The sequence below is a fragment of the Aureobasidium subglaciale genome (genome assembly GCF_000721755.1).
Source record: "Aureobasidium subglaciale EXF-2481 unplaced genomic scaffold scaffold_7, whole genome shotgun sequence".
In the NCBI taxonomy this organism is placed as follows: domain Eukaryota; kingdom Fungi; phylum Ascomycota; class Dothideomycetes; order Dothideales; family Saccotheciaceae; genus Aureobasidium; species Aureobasidium subglaciale.
In genome coordinates this window covers 966,311-986,184 of record NW_013566988.1, presented here as the reverse complement: position 1 = coordinate 986,184, position 19,874 = coordinate 966,311, and the positions used below count along the sequence as shown (strand labels likewise).

At 50.6% G+C, this 19,874-nt stretch overlaps 8 protein-coding genes across 8 annotated transcripts; 2 read left to right on the top strand and 6 right to left on the bottom strand.

The window, feature by feature from the left end:
- Nucleotides 1–691: 691 nt before the first annotated feature.
- AUEXF2481DRAFT_38969 (uncharacterized protein) lies at nt 692–2,041 on the bottom strand. Its single transcript, XM_013489556.1, has 3 exons — nt 1,941–2,041; nt 1,329–1,868; nt 692–1,273 (listed from the first exon to the last, which is right to left on the bottom strand). Exons 1-3 carry the CDS (start codon nt 1,948–1,950, stop codon nt 825–827), a joined length of 999 nt encoding a protein of 332 aa, XP_013345010.1. The 5' UTR covers nt 1,951–2,041; the 3' UTR covers nt 692–824.
- A 166-nt stretch (nt 2,042–2,207) lies between these two features.
- Nucleotides 2,208–3,977, top strand: AUEXF2481DRAFT_96892 (uncharacterized protein; the record flags this gene model as incomplete). The annotated part of the gene is made up of 2 exons (XM_013489734.1): nt 2,208–3,714; nt 3,829–3,977. The coding sequence occupies 2 exons, from the start codon at nt 2,208–2,210 to the stop codon at nt 3,975–3,977; spliced, it is 1,656 nt and encodes a 551-aa protein (XP_013345188.1).
- A 362-nt stretch (nt 3,978–4,339) lies between these two features.
- Nucleotides 4,340–7,366, bottom strand: AUEXF2481DRAFT_79059 (uncharacterized protein; the record flags this gene model as incomplete). Its single annotated transcript, XM_013489619.1, has 3 exons — nt 4,617–7,366; nt 4,436–4,562; nt 4,340–4,380 (listed from the first exon to the last, which is right to left on the bottom strand). The coding sequence occupies exons 1-3, from the start codon at nt 6,876–6,878 to the stop codon at nt 4,340–4,342; spliced, it is 2,430 nt and encodes an 809-aa protein (XP_013345073.1). The 5' UTR covers nt 6,879–7,366.
- Nucleotides 7,367–7,398: 32 nt separating this feature from the next.
- AUEXF2481DRAFT_38967 (uncharacterized protein) lies at nt 7,399–8,316 on the bottom strand. Its single transcript, XM_013489555.1, has 3 exons — nt 7,821–8,316; nt 7,712–7,765; nt 7,399–7,661 (listed from the first exon to the last, which is right to left on the bottom strand). Exons 1-3 carry the CDS (start codon nt 7,978–7,980, stop codon nt 7,510–7,512), a joined length of 366 nt encoding a protein of 121 aa, XP_013345009.1. The 5' UTR covers nt 7,981–8,316; the 3' UTR covers nt 7,399–7,509.
- Nucleotides 8,317–8,754: 438 nt separating this feature from the next.
- On the bottom strand, nt 8,755–9,261 carry AUEXF2481DRAFT_651522 (uncharacterized protein). Its single transcript, XM_013489733.1, has one exon. The coding sequence runs from the start codon at nt 9,123–9,125 to the stop codon at nt 8,793–8,795; it is 333 nt and encodes a 110-aa protein (XP_013345187.1). The 5' UTR covers nt 9,126–9,261; the 3' UTR covers nt 8,755–8,792.
- Nucleotides 9,262–9,371: 110 nt separating this feature from the next.
- AUEXF2481DRAFT_4163 (uncharacterized protein) lies at nt 9,372–12,078 on the bottom strand (the record flags this gene model as incomplete). Its single annotated transcript, XM_013489409.1, has 4 exons — nt 9,372–9,385; nt 9,439–11,490; nt 11,615–11,782; nt 11,856–12,078. The coding sequence occupies 4 exons, from the start codon at nt 12,076–12,078 to the stop codon at nt 9,372–9,374; spliced, it is 2,457 nt and encodes an 818-aa protein (XP_013344863.1).
- A 3,573-nt stretch (nt 12,079–15,651) lies between these two features.
- On the top strand, nt 15,652–16,991 carry AUEXF2481DRAFT_4162 (uncharacterized protein; the record flags this gene model as incomplete). The annotated part of the gene is made up of 3 exons (XM_013489408.1): nt 15,652–15,943; nt 15,997–16,311; nt 16,366–16,991. The coding sequence occupies 3 exons, from the start codon at nt 15,652–15,654 to the stop codon at nt 16,989–16,991; spliced, it is 1,233 nt and encodes a 410-aa protein (XP_013344862.1).
- A 1,236-nt stretch (nt 16,992–18,227) lies between these two features.
- AUEXF2481DRAFT_651560 (uncharacterized protein) lies at nt 18,228–19,642 on the bottom strand. The gene has a single exon (XM_013489732.1). The coding sequence runs from the start codon at nt 19,250–19,252 to the stop codon at nt 18,482–18,484; it is 771 nt and encodes a 256-aa protein (XP_013345186.1). The 5' UTR covers nt 19,253–19,642; the 3' UTR covers nt 18,228–18,481.
- Between the last annotated feature and the right edge of the window lie 232 nt (nt 19,643–19,874).

Below are 19,874 nucleotides of genomic sequence, written 5' to 3'. Positions count from 1 at the left end.
CCTCCTCCTCCTCCTCCTCCTCCTCCATCCTCCCGATCTTTGACCCGACCCCTCTCCATAAGGGGCGCCTGATCAAGAGGAAACACTCCAGTTCGGGAAATGTCTGACCTGTTAGTAACTTCGACTGATGCGATGACTCAAACTCGAACGCAATGTTATGGTTGGCATCACTGGTTTCTGTCCGGATTGCGTTAGCTTGGTTGAGTTGGTGAGGGTGGTGGATTAGCCACCAGACCATTGTGATTTGTTGGTAGAGCGGCGGTTTATCGATAAGATGATGATTTGGCGAGTGCTGTTGATGCCAAGGGAAAGGGGTGACTTTCATGTGCTCTTCTCTTCCAGATACAGCTTCAACTTCCATGGTAGCATCTGTGCTGCTGTGTGGAAGTCGATCGAAGTGATGCTGGGTAGTCGTGACTAGGCATTCTGTTCTGTCATGTCTCGTTTGGCATCCATAGCGCGCTGCCTGTTGCTGGATGGCTGCACGCAAGCCATATATCAACACAGACTTAGCACTGTCTCGAAGAGTGTTCGGCGCAGATGCCCCCAGCTCGCGCTCGCGAAGCACTTTGCGCCGCGCACAACTACTCAATCGCCAGATACACCGAAATTTATGACAACTTCCGATTTCTACAATCCGATCTAGTCTGGCAAAGGGCGATGAAATTTAGCACATGGCGAATGTATAAAGACAGTTGGCAAGGGAAGAAAGGAAAGCAGTGACCAGAATGGGTACTACAGATGTACTTTGGTATCTTTTGGCATGAACATGAGCACATATGACATGAAAGAACGCAAACAGAAAAGGCGAGGGCAGCACCAACTTATTTGGGAGGTTGAGCCTCCTTGACACCAACAGTACCGTCCTCATTACCAAAGTAGGCAGCGACAGGCTTCTGACCGCCCTGGCCGCCGGCAGCCTGGACCTCGTAGCCATTGGGACCGAAGAAGAGACCAACCTCGAGAACACCTGAGATGGACTTGATCTTGTGTGCGAGCTCAGTAACCTCCCACTGACCGTCCTTGCCAGAGCCATCCTTGCCGTTCTTGATGTCGTCTTGGGTGAGAAGAGGCTTGAAGGGAGCGTCGATGATGTAGAAGCCTTGGTCGGTTTGGACGGGACCAGTCTTTGCGAGAGTGTGTTCACGGAGTACAGGGTCGATGGAGCCGATGAGTTTGAGTTGGCGCATGACTGTAGCGTGAGCGATGGGAGCAACCTCGATGGGTATTGAGGGCCACTTTGAGATCAAGCGAGTTTGGTTCTTGCGGTAGTCTGTGGTGGGAAATCAGCTTGGGTTGAGTGAGAGGTGAAGGTCTAGTTGTCGTACCAGCAATGCAGACAAACTTCTTTGCGCGAGTCGCGACCAGCTTCTCCTGAAACAAGCAAGCACCACCACCCTTGATGCAGTTCAAGTCGTCGTCGACCTCATCGGCACCGTCAAAGGCAACATCCAGCATGACATTCTCGGGCAAACTGTCAAAGGCCATGGGCATCAGACCAGCCTGCTCAATGACCTTTCTCGACTGGAAACCGGTAGGGATGAAGAACATGTAGCGGCCATTCTTGGGAGGGTTCTTGGCCAGGGCGTCTTTGATAGCCTCGACACCGTAGATGATGGTGCTTCCAGAGCCAATGCCGACAAACTGCATCTCGGAGTTGAAGTGGTCGGCAACAGCACGGTAGGCGGCCTTGCGCTTGGCCTGCTCAATCATGTCGACAGCAGCGGCAGCAGCAGCACCGGGACCCGAGGTAGTGGCAGACATGTTGCGGGTGAATTGGTATGCGCGAGAAAGAGGAGGTAGAGAACGAAGCGTGAAGGTCGAGGTCGAGGGTGAGAGGAGACGGACAAATGTTTGTTGGGAGAAGGCTGGGCGGTGGTATGAGCAATTTGACCAGAGTAGTCGGAAGACAAGGCGACGAGGAGTGACAAGCAACTTACCACCGAACATGCACACAGCAAATGGTTGAGTAGATAGCAGATATAACAAGGAAACCGAGTAATAACCAAAAAGGTGATATTAGCCGCGATGTCGAGTAGCGGGGTCTTCGGCGGCGCGTGGAAAAGCTCCCCCGAGTGCGGAACTTTGTCACACGTGCCGGCTGCCCCGCGTGTCGTCATCAGCAAACGCCGATAGCAAGCGGCGGTAGCTGATTCAATACAGAGTCACTTTCCATTAAGCTGAGCTCAACACCGAGAGATAGCATCATGGCTGCCAACGTTGAAGTCATACCGCCACCTCTTCAAGGGGTGCCTACGTCAAAAGAGAAGCGATACGACAGACAGCTTCGACTTTGGGCTGCTAGTGGTCAAGCGGCGCTTGAGGAGGCCCATATCTTGCTCATCAACAACGGCCCCGGTGTCGTCGGTGTAGAGACTCTTAAGAATTTGATTCTCCCTGGTATTGGTCAATTCACCATACTGGACTCTGCCCTGGTGTCGGATCAAGATCTGGGTCTCAACTTTTTCCTTGACGAATCCACCCTGGGCTCTTTCCGCGCCGAACACACTCGTCGCTTGCTGCAAGAGCTGAACCCTGATGTCAATGGGCACGCCATCACAGAACCCATCGAATCCTTCATCAACAAGCATGGCGCTCTCACTCCATATACGCTCATCCTCGTCACCGCTCCTACCACTCCCGACGTGCTCCAACTCATCTCAACCCATTGCCAAACTCACGCCGTGCCACTCTTCTACATCCACTGCTCCGGCTTCTACTCGCACTTCTCCCTCTCGCTACCTTCAGCCTTCCCTATAGTCGACACTCATCCTGACCCCACTGCGACTACCGATTTGCGCCTGCTCGCCCCATGGCCAGAACTCGTCCACTTCCAGAAAGAGAAGACAAGCAACCTACAAGCCCTGTCGCCTGAGGACATCGGCCACGTTCCATACCTGCTACTCCTGTTGCACTTCTTGGACGAATGGCGTGCTTCCCACAATGGCCAGCCGCCTCAGTCCTACCAAGAGAAGACCGACTTCCGCACCATGGTCGCAAAGGCCTCCCCTCCAGACGAAGAGAACTTTGCTGAAGCCACTGCCGCCATCATCAAATCGCTCAACCCTCCGACCGCCCCTGCCGACGTTCTCGCCGTCCTTGATGCTCCCGAAACAAAGTCCTTAGATGCTACTTCGTCCGCCTTCTGGTTTATCGCCAGTGCCGTTCGCATCTTCTACACCACACACAACCAGCTACCTCTTCCTGGCGCCGTACCAGACATGAAGGCTAGGAGTGCAGACTACATCCAGCTGCAGAACATTTACAAGTCAAAAGCCCGCAAGGACGCCGCCGAGGTGCTCCAGACTGTTCGTTCTCTCGAGGCTACCGTCGGTCGTAGAGAGCCCATCGATGAGAAGGAGGTTGAGGCTTTCTGTAAGGGTGCTGCCCACATCAAGCTCGTCCGCGGAAAGCCTCTCCGTATCGCCCGTGGTGAAGCGCCTCTTCATTGGGGTGAGGATGTTGCGAAATCTGCCGTCGAGCATCTCAACAACCTGACGTTCGGTCTGGACAGCGGCATATTGCACTACATTGCCTTTGTCGCTTGGGACGCCTTTGTTGGCAGTCACAACGTCAATGCACTTGGTGGTGAACCAAGAGTTCCGGGCTCCACAGACGCAGATCTGGAGAACGACGAAAACAAGATGATCGGTATTGCTAGAAACATCATCGATGCATTGATCAAAGAAGCTGGTACATTCATCGAGAACCCTGGTTACGACGAACTCAAGGAGAAGAGCGCCAAAATCGTGCGCGAGCTGTAAGTTCAACTGATAATTTGCCTTTGTCCCTTGAAAGTCACTGACCAACCACACAGCGTTCGTGCAGGCACATCAGAGCTCCACAACATCGGCTCCTTGACTGGCGGCATGGTATCACAAGAGGTTATCAAGGTCATCACGAAGCAATATGTGCCTATTGACAACACATGCGTCTTTGACGGTATCGAAAGCAAGGCCTCGGTGCTTCGCGTCTAAGCATGCAGCAAATCTCACGGCGTTAATGAAAAGGTATCATGGCTATCAATACCGCATAGCGAGGCGTTTGTTTTCTTAAATGCCGCTTGGCTTTGCTCATCGAGCCAAAAAATGTCAATTTCAAACAATTTCGCTCTACAAGCGGTGCACGTATTTGGACGATTGTGACTTTCCTGACCAATACGTCGACTATTTCGTGGACTTGGCAAGGCAAGGTGCTTTTTTCGGTATCACTTCACTATGCCTGGGAGTATGAGATAACCGTGTTCTCCCTATCTCGAGTCTCCAACGTACAAAATCACCATGTCTTTCTACAACGATGGGAACTAGCTTCTATTGTTCTTGGGGAGAAGAGATGTCGTTTAACCTACTGCAAGGATTGATTGAGTTATTCCCCTCGCGACTGGAAGCGTCTCTGTATCACCACATCCCACCAGGTGCTTGATCATACCCCATACTCATATCTGGCGCTGTAAATCCCGGTGCACTGGCTGCCAACATGTCGTCCACTGTCCATGCGAACTGATCTGGCTGTTGTAGATTCACTGTTTGATTTTGAGTGAAGAGCTGCTGATCCCACATTTCCTGATTTCCTCGTTAGTTGTGTCATGACTTTCACTCGGTTCTTGTCAAACTTACCCAATTGATGTCGTTGGAAACATCCATCATGTTGCCCAGAGCTGAGAAATCGTTTGGAACTGATCCTTGGTTCAATACTGGCCAATTGTTATCGGCTGGGAGAGTGGCTGAGATTGTCGTCGGCATGGTCATATCTGGCCAGTCATTGCTTTGTGGGTTTGAAGGCGCGATGGCGGATATGTTGTCCTGAGCTTGATCCTTCCTGACCTTATCCAGCATTACTGCCATAGCTTTGCATGCTTTCCGGACTTCTGTCAAGGCTGCGTTCTCGATTGTCTGCCCTGCTCTTCCCACTCCAAAGTCGGGCTCGAAGCAATCCTCCCCACTAGCTTCCTCCCAGACTTGCTTCGACCCTTCCAGTGCTGCAATCATATCCTCACGCGTGGCGATCTTGTCCGTCAAGGGATCTGATTGCTCGTTGAGTTGACGCGATAACTCGAGACATATGATCATACTTGACAGCAGGAAATCATGAGTTCCGATACTGCACATGTACCACGAAACTGACTCGAGTTGTCCACCAGGAGCTGAAGCTCGATAGATTGCCTGATGGTGAGCAAGTGTCTTCATGGCCGACCCGATACAAGAAGCTCGAGAGTAGGGTTCGGCAGGTTGAGATGCTGTGGCCACCAAGAATCTTCGATGCAGGACAACCTTGGTTTTGTGGTACAGCAGCTCAAGATTGAATCGACACATCAATGATTCCGGATCTTCTGTGATACAATATTCGATGGCTTGGAACTGCAGTGCAGGTGGTACGGCGGCTTTTGCTTCTTCTAGTTTCGCATCCAGGTGCATGATTTCTGAGTGAGAAGGCACTGTAGTCGCATGGGACATGTCCGCTGCCAAAGCGAACACTTGACAGATCCTGAATTTGGCAGCTCCATACGAGGAAGGTGTGATTTCTTGAGAAGGTCTAGACGATGGCAATATCTTGCTGGAAATGGAGAAATCCTGGTCGAACAGATTGTGCGGTGGTCTGGTATCGCTCTGCACTCCGCGCAACATAGCGGGAAGGCCAAGCTGAAACGACACAAGAGTATCGATCATGTAAAGCAGATGCCAGACCCGCCGTCGCATCTCTCCGGCTAGTACTGAGATATTTCCGTAGTGACTAGGGTCACGGTGATATCCCATTCGAAGTGCCGACCTGAAGATGACGCTCATCACAATCCACATATCATTGAAGTCGTTCGTCCTGTTACTTCCAACATGGAGCACCAAGCACTCAATCGTATATGCTTTGGGCGTCATGTAGTTTCCCAACACAGCAGCCGAGGCCGATAACTCGTGGTAAATGTCCGCTTGCTTTATAGCAGCTCGCACATCTGATGTGTTTGGATTGCTCAGAGCACGAATTTTGAATAGGCTTGCCATGCCGAGCATTCCGTAGAGAAGACCTATCCACATGACAGGTGCACTGGTTGGAGATCGCCAGAACTGTCGATATTCATTCTGAAATTGAGGAGCGTGGATAAGAGACTTGTATGGATGCGGGGCTCTGAACCATGTCGACACAAGCCCGTCTGCTTCCTTTCTCGCTGGAAGCAATGACAGCAACTGGGCTTTTGTGACCCTTCTAGGTGAGCGTAGTAGTCCCGGAAGCCCCGTGTCGTAGATGTCCAGCGGTTCTTCATTCTGCCACGCGTCAAAGTCTTTCTCCGAAGCCTCGTCTTCTGAAGCTTCTATATCTCGTTTCAACTCAGAAATGCTATCCAGTATGGTCGCCCAGTGAGATGACCCTACATAGCTGGTGCCCTCCTTGCTTATTCGTAGATGGCCGAATGATTCGAGCTGTGACGTCTCGGGCGGATGTTGTCTGATAGGTGAGTTGCCATCATCACTGCTATATGGCGGGGTCACCTCGGGGTATGCCTTGTCCGTTCCGATTGAACTGTGACTATTGGAATGGGAGGCCTCGGTCTGCGACGCAGTAGGAGATTCTCTTATACTAGTCGCAGTGCTGTTCGTCCTTCCGTTGCTTGTCGCATTGCTCCCATTACTTGTTGATGACCTCGAGTTCATCAAGTCGACTACGAGTTGCTCGAGATGTTGGATGCGACCTTTGACATTTTGTGGGCTCCTCGATTTGGCTGCTGGAGCAAGATATGAACATGACGGTTCTTTGCCTCGTTTTGTACACTGGTCGCATGGCGTTGCACGATTACATCGCAATTTGCCCTGTCTGCAGGCTGTACAGCTCAACTGCGATCTGGCGCGCTTCTGTTTCATATGCGCCTCAATTGACTCTCTGTTCGACATGATAATATTGATAGTCGTGAGTTTTGTTGAGACGCTGTCAGATAGGAGCAGGGATGGAGTTGTTGCCTTGCCAAGCCCGCTTCAGCTCCTTCCTCTAGCTACGGTATAGACCCTCGACTTGTCTGCTTGAGTATTTCGATTGGGTTTGTTCCTAAGCTCTGGATCACTGGCCTACTCAATTCGACATCTCGGGTGCATCTCTTGTATACACTTTCGCTGCCGGTCACAGATTAACATGATGGTTCATGATTTGTCAGCGTTCTCCAAGCATCTTCTGGCGTGCGAAAGTTCGTCACGCGTGTGACTGTCCAATTGAACGAGACCTCTGGCAAGCAGCCGGACATCCTTCGAGAGGCAGTATCGCCATATCTTGCTCCATGTACACCAACCCTCAGCTGATTCATTTCTCACTCGGTTGAGCTGCTACTGAAGTGCAATGTACAGCATGCGGGGAGACGGACACACGATGGCTTCAAGGAAGACCCCGCCCACCAACTTGAAACTCCAATATAGGACAAGTCAACATTGATGGATGAGGTTCTCGAGTATGATTTCTTGATTCATATATTTCGTGATTTCTATGTTGAGTCATCATCCGGTGCAGCGAGCTCACATCGCTTGGGCCCCACATTCACGCAGCACCTTCCTTTCTGGCGCCAGTGTAGAAGGCCAAACCATAGTCCTCGGTTGTGAAGGTGATAGTCGAACCTTTGGGAAAGAAGAAAACATCACCAGGCTTGGCCTCTACTTTGTTGCCCGTCTCATCCGAGATAGTATATTGACCTATGCTGATATCAGATATTGGAGTCTTGGACAAGCGGAGACCAACATACCTTCAACGATAATCTTCATCTCGTCATAGGTGTATGTGTAGACAAGTGGAGTACCTTTGATATATATAAGCTGATTTGTCACGAATCTATCGGCCAATGGGAAACGTACCCTTTTCCAGCCTGTAGAAGCCGCAGCTAATGGGATGCTCGGGATTGATTTGATCACTGCTGTAGACATCGCCAAGGAAGGCGTTTTCATTGGCAATGAGCGGGGGCTTGTACTCCTTCTGAGCGTTCGCAAAGTGCTTCATGGCAACAGGGGCAGACATGTTGGAAGTTAGACTGATAGACAGGATAAAAAGTCGGTTTTGATAGTAGTTTGAGCGATTGATGATGGAATTGAACACTGCAGACGAGTACACCACCTTATATCTTCTCCAAGCTTACACAAGTATTGATAGACTTGCTGAACAGAAGCCTCTACAAGGTAGTTCGGCACGCATTCTTGAGATTGTGAGATTGCGAGATTGCGACACGGCGCGCAGCGTTGATAGAGGACTAGATGTCCCGAAAGAGAAGACTGATAGGCGCGAGATATTCCTTATCAAGCTCGGACAGACCCCCGCTTCTTCAAGGCTGTCGAGGTGGAGAAGACAAGGTTGTTGTCCGCGGCGTGTTCGGGCAAGAAGACCTTGCCCGCATGCAGCAGGTCTGTCCTGAAAACCGGTGGTCCGTCATGCAGCCCCCGCTTCCCACGATGATGGCGTGCTGCCGAGGCGTGGGCACCCGAAGCTTCCCATAAAACGCTTACGTCTCCCTCTCCCACCAGGCTTGCGCTTGTTTTTGGAGCTCTCTGAAGCAGAACACAGGTCACCAAAAAGTTCCAAAGAATACAGTGTACGTTATCAGTCCTTGCCTAATGACCGCAGACAAGAAAGAAATCAAATCCACAACTTCACCAATATTGTAACGTCCCAATTCCGAGTCAGTCAAGAGAAAGGCTTGTCATGTCATGTCATGATGCTCCGTATCGACAAAGCAACAGTCCAAAGCAGCCATGTGTGAAGCATACCCCACTTCATTCACGACAGAAAAACCAAAGCGACACTTCCTGAGCAACAAAACCTGCACCCCGATTTATTTACCAAAGCAGTATCTCCTGAGCGACAAACCAGCAATTTCCTGAGCAGCACTTCCGGCATTTCCCAGCGACAAAACCTAAGCAACAACCCACGCGACACACTCCAGGCATCGAGATGTTTCTGTCATCTGTGCTAAGCAGCACTCCATCAGCAGTATTGCAACCAGCATATGCAGTGTCGTCTGAACACAGTACATGAAATCGTACGACCTCACTGGCACAACCAACCGACGACATCGTCATCCATGCGACACTCATGAGAAATATCCTCAAGCGACTTTGCCAAGCAACACTTTTCCAAGCAATATTTTCACGTCTGCAATATCTACTCATGCGGCATCACTCCTCCGCGACATTTCTTCGATGACCAGAGCGTCGTTCCACCTAAGCAACAACCGATACGAGCGAAATAATGCGACGTTGTTCATTAAGCAGCATTATCATAAACCAGCCAACTCCGCCAAATTCTACGGGCCCAAGCAGCACTTCTTCAACATGCCTATCCATGCGACAATTTTCTGAGCAACAACCTTCCAAGCGTCCTCTCATCATTCAGGCGACATTTGTCCATGCAACATTTTATCCAAGCAACACTACGCACATGGTCAGCTTATGCAAAACGTCGGACTTGTGCAGGAGAACTTACCTTCCCATCCCCAATCTTTCATCACGCCAATCCAATGCAACCTTCCGCGAACAGTGAGTAGTGTGCCTGTTGCGCCATTCACTGCATCGCGCGATCCTCTACACGAGATAGACGCCGAATCCATTTGACCTGGGTCGCCGCCTGTCATCCGCCTGAGCTTGTCCGCCCAGGCCATGGTACCCTCGCTTGCACCTGCAATGCTGTTGAATGACGATCCACGTCTGTCTGACGAAGGTCTGTGGTTGCGATTGCCGCCAGGCGGTTGCAAGTCTGCAGTCGCAACAAGACTTCGTCGTACAGGCAGAACCTTGTTCTTGTACTCATCCCTTCTACGCCAAACCTCTTCCATCACATCGACACACTTGTCAATGATGCCGATTCTCATGCGTTGTGACATGGCAGCCCAACGACTCTTGATCCACTGTCTGTCCTCCTCTACATCTGCTTCACAGCCAGCCATGAACAGAGGGTAGACATGAATGATGACACACCGACTGGCAAGAGGTACTGTGGCCAGGAAGACAAGCACTTTCTTTGCCATGTCCGCTGTAGTTAGGCGTTCAGGAATCTCAGGAAGTGCTTGGTGTAGGTACAAGAGTGTAGCCCAGCGATATGCCTCTGCTGTCTGCAAAGCATGGCGGACGTCACATGTGGGATCTTCTGGCGGCTCAATGAAAGCTGGTGGTTCCCAGGTCTCGAGCATGAGCTTGAGTTCCATCGCTTGACTGATCATGGGAGGCGAGTTCGACTCGGCACGATACACACGACGAATGAGGTTCGCTGTACGACCAATCAGTGGGAACAAAGTGCTTGCACAGCCCATCAGAGGGTCAAGGTTGGAGTCTATCGGCAAGCCAAAATCGATACCAAACCCTGCGTGTCCTGACGGGCCGACTTGCGGGCTTTCAGGTGTGCTGTAAAGGCAGTAAAGGTTATCGTAATCATCAGATGTATCCTCGTCTGCTGTCGTTACACGCGAGAGTACATCGAGGTAAACCCAAGCGTTGGCCAGGAACTTGAGTCTAGCAAGATTCAAACCTGTCAAGGGCGACTGCTTGTGCTGATTGAGAGCAATGTTGATCATGGCGCGAGCACCCTGGATATGGTCATTGCCACTCGAGAGGTGTTGGTCCCAAGTCTCTGCAAAGGCCAAGGCCAATGTAGTGGCAATGGCAGTGTCAAGGTTCATGGTGCTTTCCTCGATGCCCTCAAGCAGGTTTCGTACGCTCTCGCTCTTGTGCTCATGTCCTGCCACACGTAACGCGGGGATGTCACGAGAGGAGTGGAACGCCGTCATTGAGGAAATGGCGTGGTACAGAGCTGGTGAAGTCTGTGCCATTGGCCAGATCAATGTGCGCCATGGGTTCTCGTTTGGCCCGTCCTTGATTGAAAGGATGCCACAAGTCAGTCGGTCGAAGCGGAGCATCAACATCTCTGGACTGGTTTGTGCAAGCGAAGGCTGCTCATACATGTAAGTGATTCTTTGAGGGAAAACCATGGCAGGCGGACTCGATATGGAGGTGTCGTCTTGGAAAGTCGGACAATGCGAGAGCTGCAATGCCCATGCATCGTAGTCGGGCACAATTGGTGTAAGTCCTCCCATGTTTTTATCAAAGTCTGTGTCCATCTCATCCATGAGCGGGGGGTCTGTCATGTTCAAGAACTCGTCCATGAAGTTCATGTCAAAGTCAAAGACCTCTTTAGTGCCCGGCATTGTATTTGATGTAACGACATTCTCTTTTGGCTGAGCATCGGCGATGGAGTTACTATGGGGCGAGGCTTGAGACGATGTCCCTGCGTCGTTCGCAGAGTCGGTTGGTGATGCGCCCGGTTCGGCTTGTGCTTCAGCAGGTGAGGTTCTCGAGGAAATTTGGACAAGGCGGTCCTTCTCTGCAGAAGATGCTCGTGGTGGATCGGGTGGTGCAACGAATAGTTGCTGTGCGAATGAGGAAGACAATTGAACGGGTGCTTCGGATGACCCGGCTCTAGATGGCGGTGAGGCTGGGCTTCGTTTGCCAGAACCGTCAGCTGCGCTTCCCAGCACGATCAAAGCTGCAGTTCGCATGCGTTAGCAACAGCGATCTGCATAAAGGCCATAGACAGGTAAGTCATGGAACGACGTCTCTAAAGACGTCGAATCCTCCCACCATGCATCTCTCCTTTGTCAATAACTCACATCCGTTGTTCTGTTTGGCAATGTTCGTGGCAACGTTGGTTTCTTCGAAGGGCCTCCACTTGAAGTCCTTCTTGTAACCTCCGCAGTCCACGTTTCTCTTCTTGCACTGCTCGCAACCAGGCTTCTTCTCGTCGCATTTCAGGCGTTTTGCTTTGCAGGTGACACAGCCTGAAGGTTGTCATGTTCAGTACAAGAACACCCACAAAAAACCATCAGCAAATATGATGTGGTTGTAGCCTACCATTACGACTTTTCGACTGCTTGGGCTTAGCTACAGCGGCACCCTCTCGACGTGGTTTTGTTGTAGACGCTGTTGACTTTTTTCTCGTCGTGTTCCGCTTCTTTGGAGCCGGTTTATTTGGGTCGTCGTGAAGTACTTGTTGTCTGTTATCTAGCCGAGGAACAGGGTCTGGCGAGGCACGAAGGAAGACAGATGGGGACGGGATTGTGATTGTGTCCGCCATATTGTATGATGTGATCTCGAAAGGGTTAATTGAAGAAGAGCCAGGGCCTGCTATGAGAAGGGGTGGATTGTTCTTTTCCTGGCAATGTTCTCCTCGAGTCTCGAGATACAAGAGATAGCTGATACCGCTAGCGGGTACTTTACCCCGCACGAACAGGAGATAGGCCAGTATGGCCAGTGACCAAGACCTGGCGTTGCATCATCAGCGATGCTATTGGTCGGCTAGTCACGCTATCTGGCCCTCAGCTGCATGATATCTAAAGAACGTTGGCCAGAAAGGACGATTACGCCGACAAATAAACCAATGGGAGATATGATAAAGCCCAGGACAAATTCCTATCAACCTCGAATTATTCCTGCCCATTTTTGTAGGCTCATTCGAAGCGTCTACGCCAGAGTTTCTGGCATCATCGCTCTTGGAACCTTGTTGCACTTGCTCGTACGAGCATGGGAACGCGTCTTTTCCTCCATGTGACCACGATAGCGGCCTTGGGTGGGGAAGCCTCGGAAATACAAGAAGTCAAGTACCACCGGCTTGGTTTCCGATCTCGTCCGATCATGGCCATCAGAATTTAGATGAAATGGCACAGCAACTGACCGACTGCGGAGGAGAGAAGTCCTTTGAGCGGTCAATGGTGATTCATGCCTCTCACAAAGCAGTGTGAACGATAGGGAGCTTTTCTGAGGAGAATGGATAAAGCGGAGCCTAGATTCTTGGCAGCAGAAGCATTCAGAATTTCAGGAACGAGAACGAAAAGCAGACAAAGGGAGGAGAAAAAGAAAAACAAGGGAAGAAGAGGAGTGCGGGAAAAAAGAAATTAAAAGGAGGAAAAAGGTATTGAATGGTTGAGCGGCAATACGAACACCGTACTTTCAGCCCAAGTCCAGTCACCTATGGAGCGAGTGCACCGACATCGATTAGAGATCTATGCAGAACATCTCTCTCTCTCTCTCTCTCTCTCTCTCTCTCTCTCCCTCTCTCTCTCTACTGAGTCGATATCTGGTCTCCAAGAATTTTTATGTCGTAATAACTCATAGCCGTGCGTCCATACGGCATTGCAAGGCACGTGACATGGGTGCAGTCTCTGGAAGACGCAGATGAGCAAAGTACAGACTGTGCAGAAGATATCGACTCTCTCTCTTTCCTTCAAGTGCTTTGCAGACGAGGAAGGAAGGTCTTGCTGTTGCCACGAAAAGCTTCGCGTAGGAAGCGAAGGCAGTATTTCGCTTACTGTTTGATGGGGAGCTTGAGGCCTAACTTTCCTCATCAACCCATGCGAAATTGCAGTCCCAAGTTCAACCACGGTTCCACGCTCGACAAAGCGACGCTACTGATAGTAAGAGACATAAAGAGAGACAGTGGGTGCAGCCTAGCCTTGAGCCTTGATGGTCAACTCTTGCCTTCTCATCTCCTTGAATACGAAACCGGCAATGCGAGTCAAGAGATACGTGTATTGGTTGGTTTGAGAGCTGAGCAGATGAGGAGGTAAGCGAAAAGTACTGTTTTGGTTTCGATACCAGAAGTGTCGGCTTCCTTAGACCTCTTAAGAAAGTTCGGATCGCTGCAGATGAGCACGCAACACTTGCACGTTCGGCATAGTCAAATAGGGCATGATCCGACAACATGAACCAACGTGCTGGAAGTCGGCTTCTCACGTGGTGATAGACTCGTGGGGAGGCGAAGCACTCATTGATCGCCACGCTAAGGGTGGGTTCTGTTCGGCGTAGGTTCGCTCCGCAGCGTACAGTCAGATGTGGCTATTCCATTCGAACCTTGGGATCAAGAAAGTGGAACATAAACAGTGAGGTTGAGAATAACCTCGGTGCGCTTCACCAAGTAGTACGCATAGCGCACAATGGTCACCGAGGGTGATGCGCAGACATCTGCCATCCAAGCATGTTTTGCTGTATGCCTGCGCCAATTGCCGGCAACTAAAAACGTGGCACCTGGGGATCCCGTTCGGTACCACTGCTGTTCGAGCGTTCGAACGACTTTTGGTGTGGCTGAGTGTCATGTTGAGTCTTAGCCTACGCCTTTCGACGCCCGACCTGGAGTCTTGTCCTTGGGGAGAGATGCGCATCAATCAGTAATCTCATGCTCAGACGCGAAGGATTGGTAGCTCTAAGACGGAGTTCTTGTTGACGAAGCGTCGTCGCAAATTCAGGTGGTGTTGTTTTAGTCATCCACTTCATCGCATGCAAATCCTCTGACAGATCTGCTGGACCCCACTAGAGCCTCAAGCAAGGCGGGTGGGGCCAGAGTGGCGCGCGGTCCTTGAGCTAATCGGTTCAACGACTCGTACCGATGTTACCTGCAAGCAAGCGCGAAACTTTGGCGTCACAAGCTTCTGCGTCATCGATGACAAGTGAGCGACACTCGTCAGCTACGCTTTCGGAAGGTCCTTATGAAACAGCACTACGAAAAATGATTCGCGGCGCTGCTCTCACGATGATATTCGGCGGAGATAGGCGCTCCGAAACTCCATGACATTGAGGATCCCCTCCCAACCAGCAGGCAAATTCTGCCAATTGACGTGGCGCTGTGAGTGGCCCCCAACGATCTGTTTAGGCTGTAACGGAGTGCAAGCAGGATAGTGATCAGCAAGTATTGCTTACGCTCCGTGTCCAATAGGCCCCTCTCGGTGGAGGATCAAGTCGTCGACCAGGCTATGCCCGGGAGGACTTGTTCTTGTGGATATTCACGTCCCTCTTGCAGCGCGCGCGCTTGCGAGGGAAACTGCCGTGCTGACAACGTCCAGGAAAAATGAAGCCTCGGTAGATTGGCCATGTGCTTGCCAGGTCTAGAAGGCGCACCTTGAGTCCCACGCACATCACCGGGTCCGAGCACCTTTTAGCGCAAGACGGAGGCATGGATCAGGAGTGACATTTCCGCCGTTGAACTGGGCAGAGCAGCCACCATCCATCATGCCCAGTCCAATGCAAGGATTGGAACCAGAAATGCAACAAGTCAAGGGCGCTGTTTCCCATTTGCCACCATAGCAATGGCCAATCTCGTAACCGACTCTTCTACTGCATCCAGAAGGCGTGGGTCCTTCCCCCAGGAATCGGTAACTCCGTTGTCAAGGCCCGAGCCTGTTCTCTCTTAGGACCTGTAGCTCATCTGTAGCCTTCTTTTCCTCTTGAACTTCCTCTTGTATTTGTCTTCATTCACTCGTTACTCCCTGTTCATCGATCTGCAAACCCATAATCCCGGACGCCAAACTAGACTGTCTGGCACGGATTTCTCCTTGTTTCTTTCACATCATCATAACCAGCTCCTCTCCCACGCATACACAAGGGTCTTCATCCTTGCATAAGATTCATCACCGCATCTGTGGTCTTGGTTGCACGGCGCATTCTATATCAGGGCCTGGATATCTTTCGCATAGTCGAACTCATCCAATTGATTCTTTTCCCCTCTGCTGAGTAATGGCTGGGGCCCATCAAAGCCTTTGATATCGAGCCTGTGTAGTCTTCCTCACTTGAACTCGTTCATTGCCGCCTCGCGGTCTATTGATCGTCCTCTACTGGATTGCGGATCTCTGTGTCACCTTGCACTCTTCGAGCAACAGACATGCCGGACATCGATATACAAGACGGTCCATCCGACTTTGAAACAAACTCTCCTACAGACTCTGCGCCTTCAGCTGGTTACTATCACACACCCAATTTACCACACTCGTCCACTGCTGGGATCGGGAAGAGGAGGAAGAACTCCAAGATCAAGATGAGCCCTATACTCAAGCGAGCCTCTTCTACACCGCAGTTGCATGGGCTCTCTGTCGAGGAGGCAGGTGGATTGTCGCCTTCTGCCTTGGACAAGAGAAGGAACAAACTAGGCTACCAGCGCATATCAATTGCATGTTGTAAGTGTAACACGCCACCGCGATGCATGAAGATATGTACTAACACGCACCAGCTCACTGCAGACGAAGAAAAATTCGATGTGTCCTTGCAGAAGCTGATGATATGGGACGATGCAACAATTGCATTCGACTGAAGAAGGAATGTGTTTTCTATCCCGTTGATTCAGCAGGAGGCCCAGAAAGTCGCGCGCAAACCAAAGGATCCAAGGATTCGTCAGTGATCTCGAACTCGCCATCAGAGATGCATCCTCCTGCTACAAAACTTGAACACGATCGTGAGATGAGTCGTTTCCCTCATCTTGCATCCAATGCGCCCACAGAGTATGGCTCAGTTGACCCCAGCACTGGACTCGGGATCTCCACAGGCAGTAAGTCGACCCATGAGGACGCGAAGCGTAAATCTTTACTAACCGCTCTCCCAGCACCAGTAGCATCCGAATTTGCATTTGCACGCCCTGGCTACCCTGCCATTTATGCAGGTGATGTCTCAGGGACAGAACCTCCGACTCCCGTGCATTGGAGTTCGTCACAGATGGGCGAATACTCGAATTACTCTAGCACCACCGCTGAGCACTCTCCAAACGTATACCCTTCTTTCTCGTTCCCACCACAGAGGGACGATTACGCCATGCAGCAACCTCCAATGCGTTCCATGTCTTACGGCCACATCGAGCCTCAGTTACAAAGCTTTGCGCCATCTGTCACTCCGATTGAATACACAAGACCGGGCTCCTCACATTACAATCTCGCGCCTATGGACACTGGGGCAACGCCAGTCTGTACCATTTCAGAAACATCCATGACGACCCCCGTTACCAGCGAGCCCACGATGACTCCCATCGGCATGTACCCTCCACAATGGGGCTTCTATCCACAACAGCAACAACCGCCCATGGGCATGGACTACTCGTCAAGACATGATTCTCTCCCCACCCAGTGGTACCACCCTCAACATCTTGGACCTACCATGATTGAGCATGAACTACATCATCAACATCAGCACCCTATGTCACAGGCCCCAGGAGGCGCATATGCTAAAAGATCTTAGCGAGATTGCACTCCGATCCTTCGAGATCAATTTTGGCTAAATTCGGACACTCTCCACAGCAACTTTCTAGATTCGCAGGACCTTTCTTTCTCTGGCATCACATTCAGGCGTTTTCAGCGGTGTATAAAATCTGGGCGGGCTGTGTGTATTTTATTGGGCGTTTCAATATGTATCGACAGTACACGACAGGATGGTCTTCGATAAGTACGGTTAACTCGGCGTCTAATGTCTTTCGGAAGGAATAATGCACCAGGCGAACCTAGCCTTGCAATGGTTGCGATGCACATACAGTACTCTGTCCTAGTTGGAACCAGACACATGAAGGTCCTTTCCTCCTTCATCATTACCTCTCGGTCTTCTCTCCTGTTGCCTTTACCCTGTGTTGATTTGTGTCTCAATGTACGGCGATCTTGTCACATGTTACGCTCCTTTCCACACTCCAAACCTACACAACACGACCACTTTGCCCTTCCACTTGACACTGTGGAGCCGTTATTAGTGTGCACGATTGGACGCCACAATTACTAGCAATTAAGATCAACACCGCGTTGCGGATTCTGCGACATTCTTCTCACGATCTTCTAGACTTACCAAAGCATTATGATGTGCTTAGCGTTTGCGAATTCCAGCAGACAGACCAACAGTTTGCAGTCCCAAGACCCTAAAGCAAGGCAGGTGAACGGATTATTATCGTCGTATCATGTGAGATCTGTGATCAGTAATCGTGGCTAAGGAAGGTGTACCATACAACCGACGCGTGTGCAATGCGGAGCCCACAATAAATCGGGAATAAATTCCTCCGTCTCAGACGAAAACATGACCTATGATCTTCGTCGTTTTTCTTTGAACAATGGCAATATCCGTGAGGGCACGACCGATACAACATACACGTGAGAACATGACGACAAACAATATTGGCTTCTGCAGCAGCGATCATTACGATAGCATCAGGAGAGGTGGTGTCGTTAAAGTCTTCCACCATTCGAATTAAGCGCGAGCAGATGAGAGAAGGGTGGAGGGGCCAGATGCGCCATGGGCTCTCTGATGGCTGGTTTTGCGAACGCTTGACAATGCTCCACTGTTGCCTTCGTTGGCAACAAATGATGCTTTGACTCGAAGACCGGCCGAGCTCTAGTTCGACTGCTTCTCCGAGCACGCTTGCTCAAGAGATCCGGGTAACGGTTCATTGCATGCCGATGCATCACCGTAATCCAATCATGACCCAGTCACCAACATTTACACGAGTAAGTAAGTGCGGAGTTGTTCGGACCTGGTATGATGTAGGATCTATATTATTGTGTCAGTGGTGAGCAAAGGGACCAGATTGCGCGTGCGCCCCTGCCTGCGCGATCTAGATTGTGCATCTTTCGATAAATCTTGGAAATAAAGGTGACAGGTTCGAATTCTATATCTGAACTTTGTTATAAGCAAAAAAGGAAGAGGCTTCTCGCGGCAAGTGGAGGAACAGTTGCTCTGCCAGGAAATAATAATTAATAGGAAGAGAAAGAGAAAGACTGTTGTTGGTAAGGTATTCCAAGGCTTTGGTGGTCAAACGTTTGAATCGATTTGACCAAGATTTTGCCATCCAATGAAAGTCTGACCGGAAAACTCTCTCCTCTTCCTTCCTGTTTTGCCTTTCTTACACAGCCTCTTCTTGCCAACGAGAAAAACGCTCCTGGCGTTGAGAAGCATGCACAATGCACGCCTCGTATGGGGTAGTGACAGCCAAAAGCGAGAGCGAGAAGTGCAGATCTGGCAATCGCCGTTGAGCAGTTGCCAGTGCGCAAAGCCTTACGCTGCGTCTTGCTTACTCGTCTCTCTTTGCCCATCGTTTCGTCAAAAAGTACACGTTTGTGGGGCCATTTGCCTTTTTGCTCAAAACGACCTGGTGAGAAAGAGGGGCCGGTCACCACTTTGAAACACAACGAACACGACATGTTGCTAGAGACTAGAAGGAAAGTACAAAGTATAACGAGTCGGATTCGATGCCAGCTCAAAGGTAAGCGCCTGCCGGCGGCGGCTATGTTCGGCGGGCGCAACGTAAGGCACGCTTGAATCCATGTTGCATCCCTCAGCTGTCTCTCTTTGCCTGTGGATAAATCGGTGATGCCAAAATTGACGAGCGCAAACCAAGACACATGCTCCCAAGAAAACAAGCGACGGCAAGACCCGCAATAGACTAGAGACATCTGCAAAGAAGGGTTATCGGTGGGGGCAAAGGGCAAACCAGAAAACCTGGGTCTTGAACTTTGTGGTCTCATCGAAATTTGCGCAGGGAGATGGATCGCACAGAGTCGAGTCCCCTGTTGCACTTTTACGGCATTTCGTCAAACGTCATGCCATCTCGGTCGACTTGGACGCATGCCTTCCACGTTCTGAAGGACCCACAAGTTGGTCTTCTTGTGAGACGAGCCCAGATGACCATGCGTCTATCATATGAAAGACTCGAGCGCCCCTCTCTTTCAGTGTGACGTCTCCTATCAAGGTCATTCGCTATCATATTCCAAGTTCCAATATGGGCCTTGGTCCTCCCTCAACCCATGCTGTATTTCTATGGAGCCTCAATCAACGAGGCCAATCAGACTTGACTACAAGAGTGAGGCAGGACTTACTCAAAGCCTAAGATCCAAGAAACAAGACCAGACCCAGATGACGTTGGTGGTGGAAGAGGGGTGGTGAGGTGAGCTCTCTTGTCACATTGTACTCTACATGACCCCTCGTCTGGATGAATATAAAGCAAGCTCTTGTAAGTGAACAGCGAGAAAACCCTCAAACAAATCAAATCATCCTCTCTTCAAATACACAAACCTACCAACCCATTACATCCACAATTATGTCTGACCAAGGGTATGTTGCTCAAGTCTTTGTTGACTTGTGCTTGAC

Excerpts from the sequence above, each read along its gene's own strand:
- AUEXF2481DRAFT_38967 (XM_013489555.1), bottom strand. The coding sequence starts at position 7,980 with ATGTCTGCCCCTGTTGCCATGAAGCACTTTGCGAACGCTCAGAAGGAG. Across the intron at positions 7,766-7,820 it reads CTTCTACAGGCTGGAAAAGG|GTACTCCACTTGTCTACACA; the intron begins GTACGTTTCCCA and ends TATATATCAAAG. Across the intron at positions 7,662-7,711 it reads GATGAAGATTATCGTTGAAG|GTCAATATACTATCTCGGAT; the intron begins GTATGTTGGTCT and ends ATATCAGCATAG.
- AUEXF2481DRAFT_651522 (XM_013489733.1), bottom strand. The coding sequence starts at position 9,125 with ATGAGTAGATATTGCAGACGTGAAAATATTGCTTGGAAAAGTGTTGCT.
- AUEXF2481DRAFT_38969 (XM_013489556.1), bottom strand. Across the intron at positions 1,274-1,328 it reads GAAGTTTGTCTGCATTGCTG|ACTACCGCAAGAACCAAACT; the intron begins GTACGACAACTA and ends TTCCCACCACAG.
- AUEXF2481DRAFT_651560 (XM_013489732.1), bottom strand. The coding sequence starts at position 19,252 with ATGAGACCACAAAGTTCAAGACCCAGGTTTTCTGGTTTGCCCTTTGCC.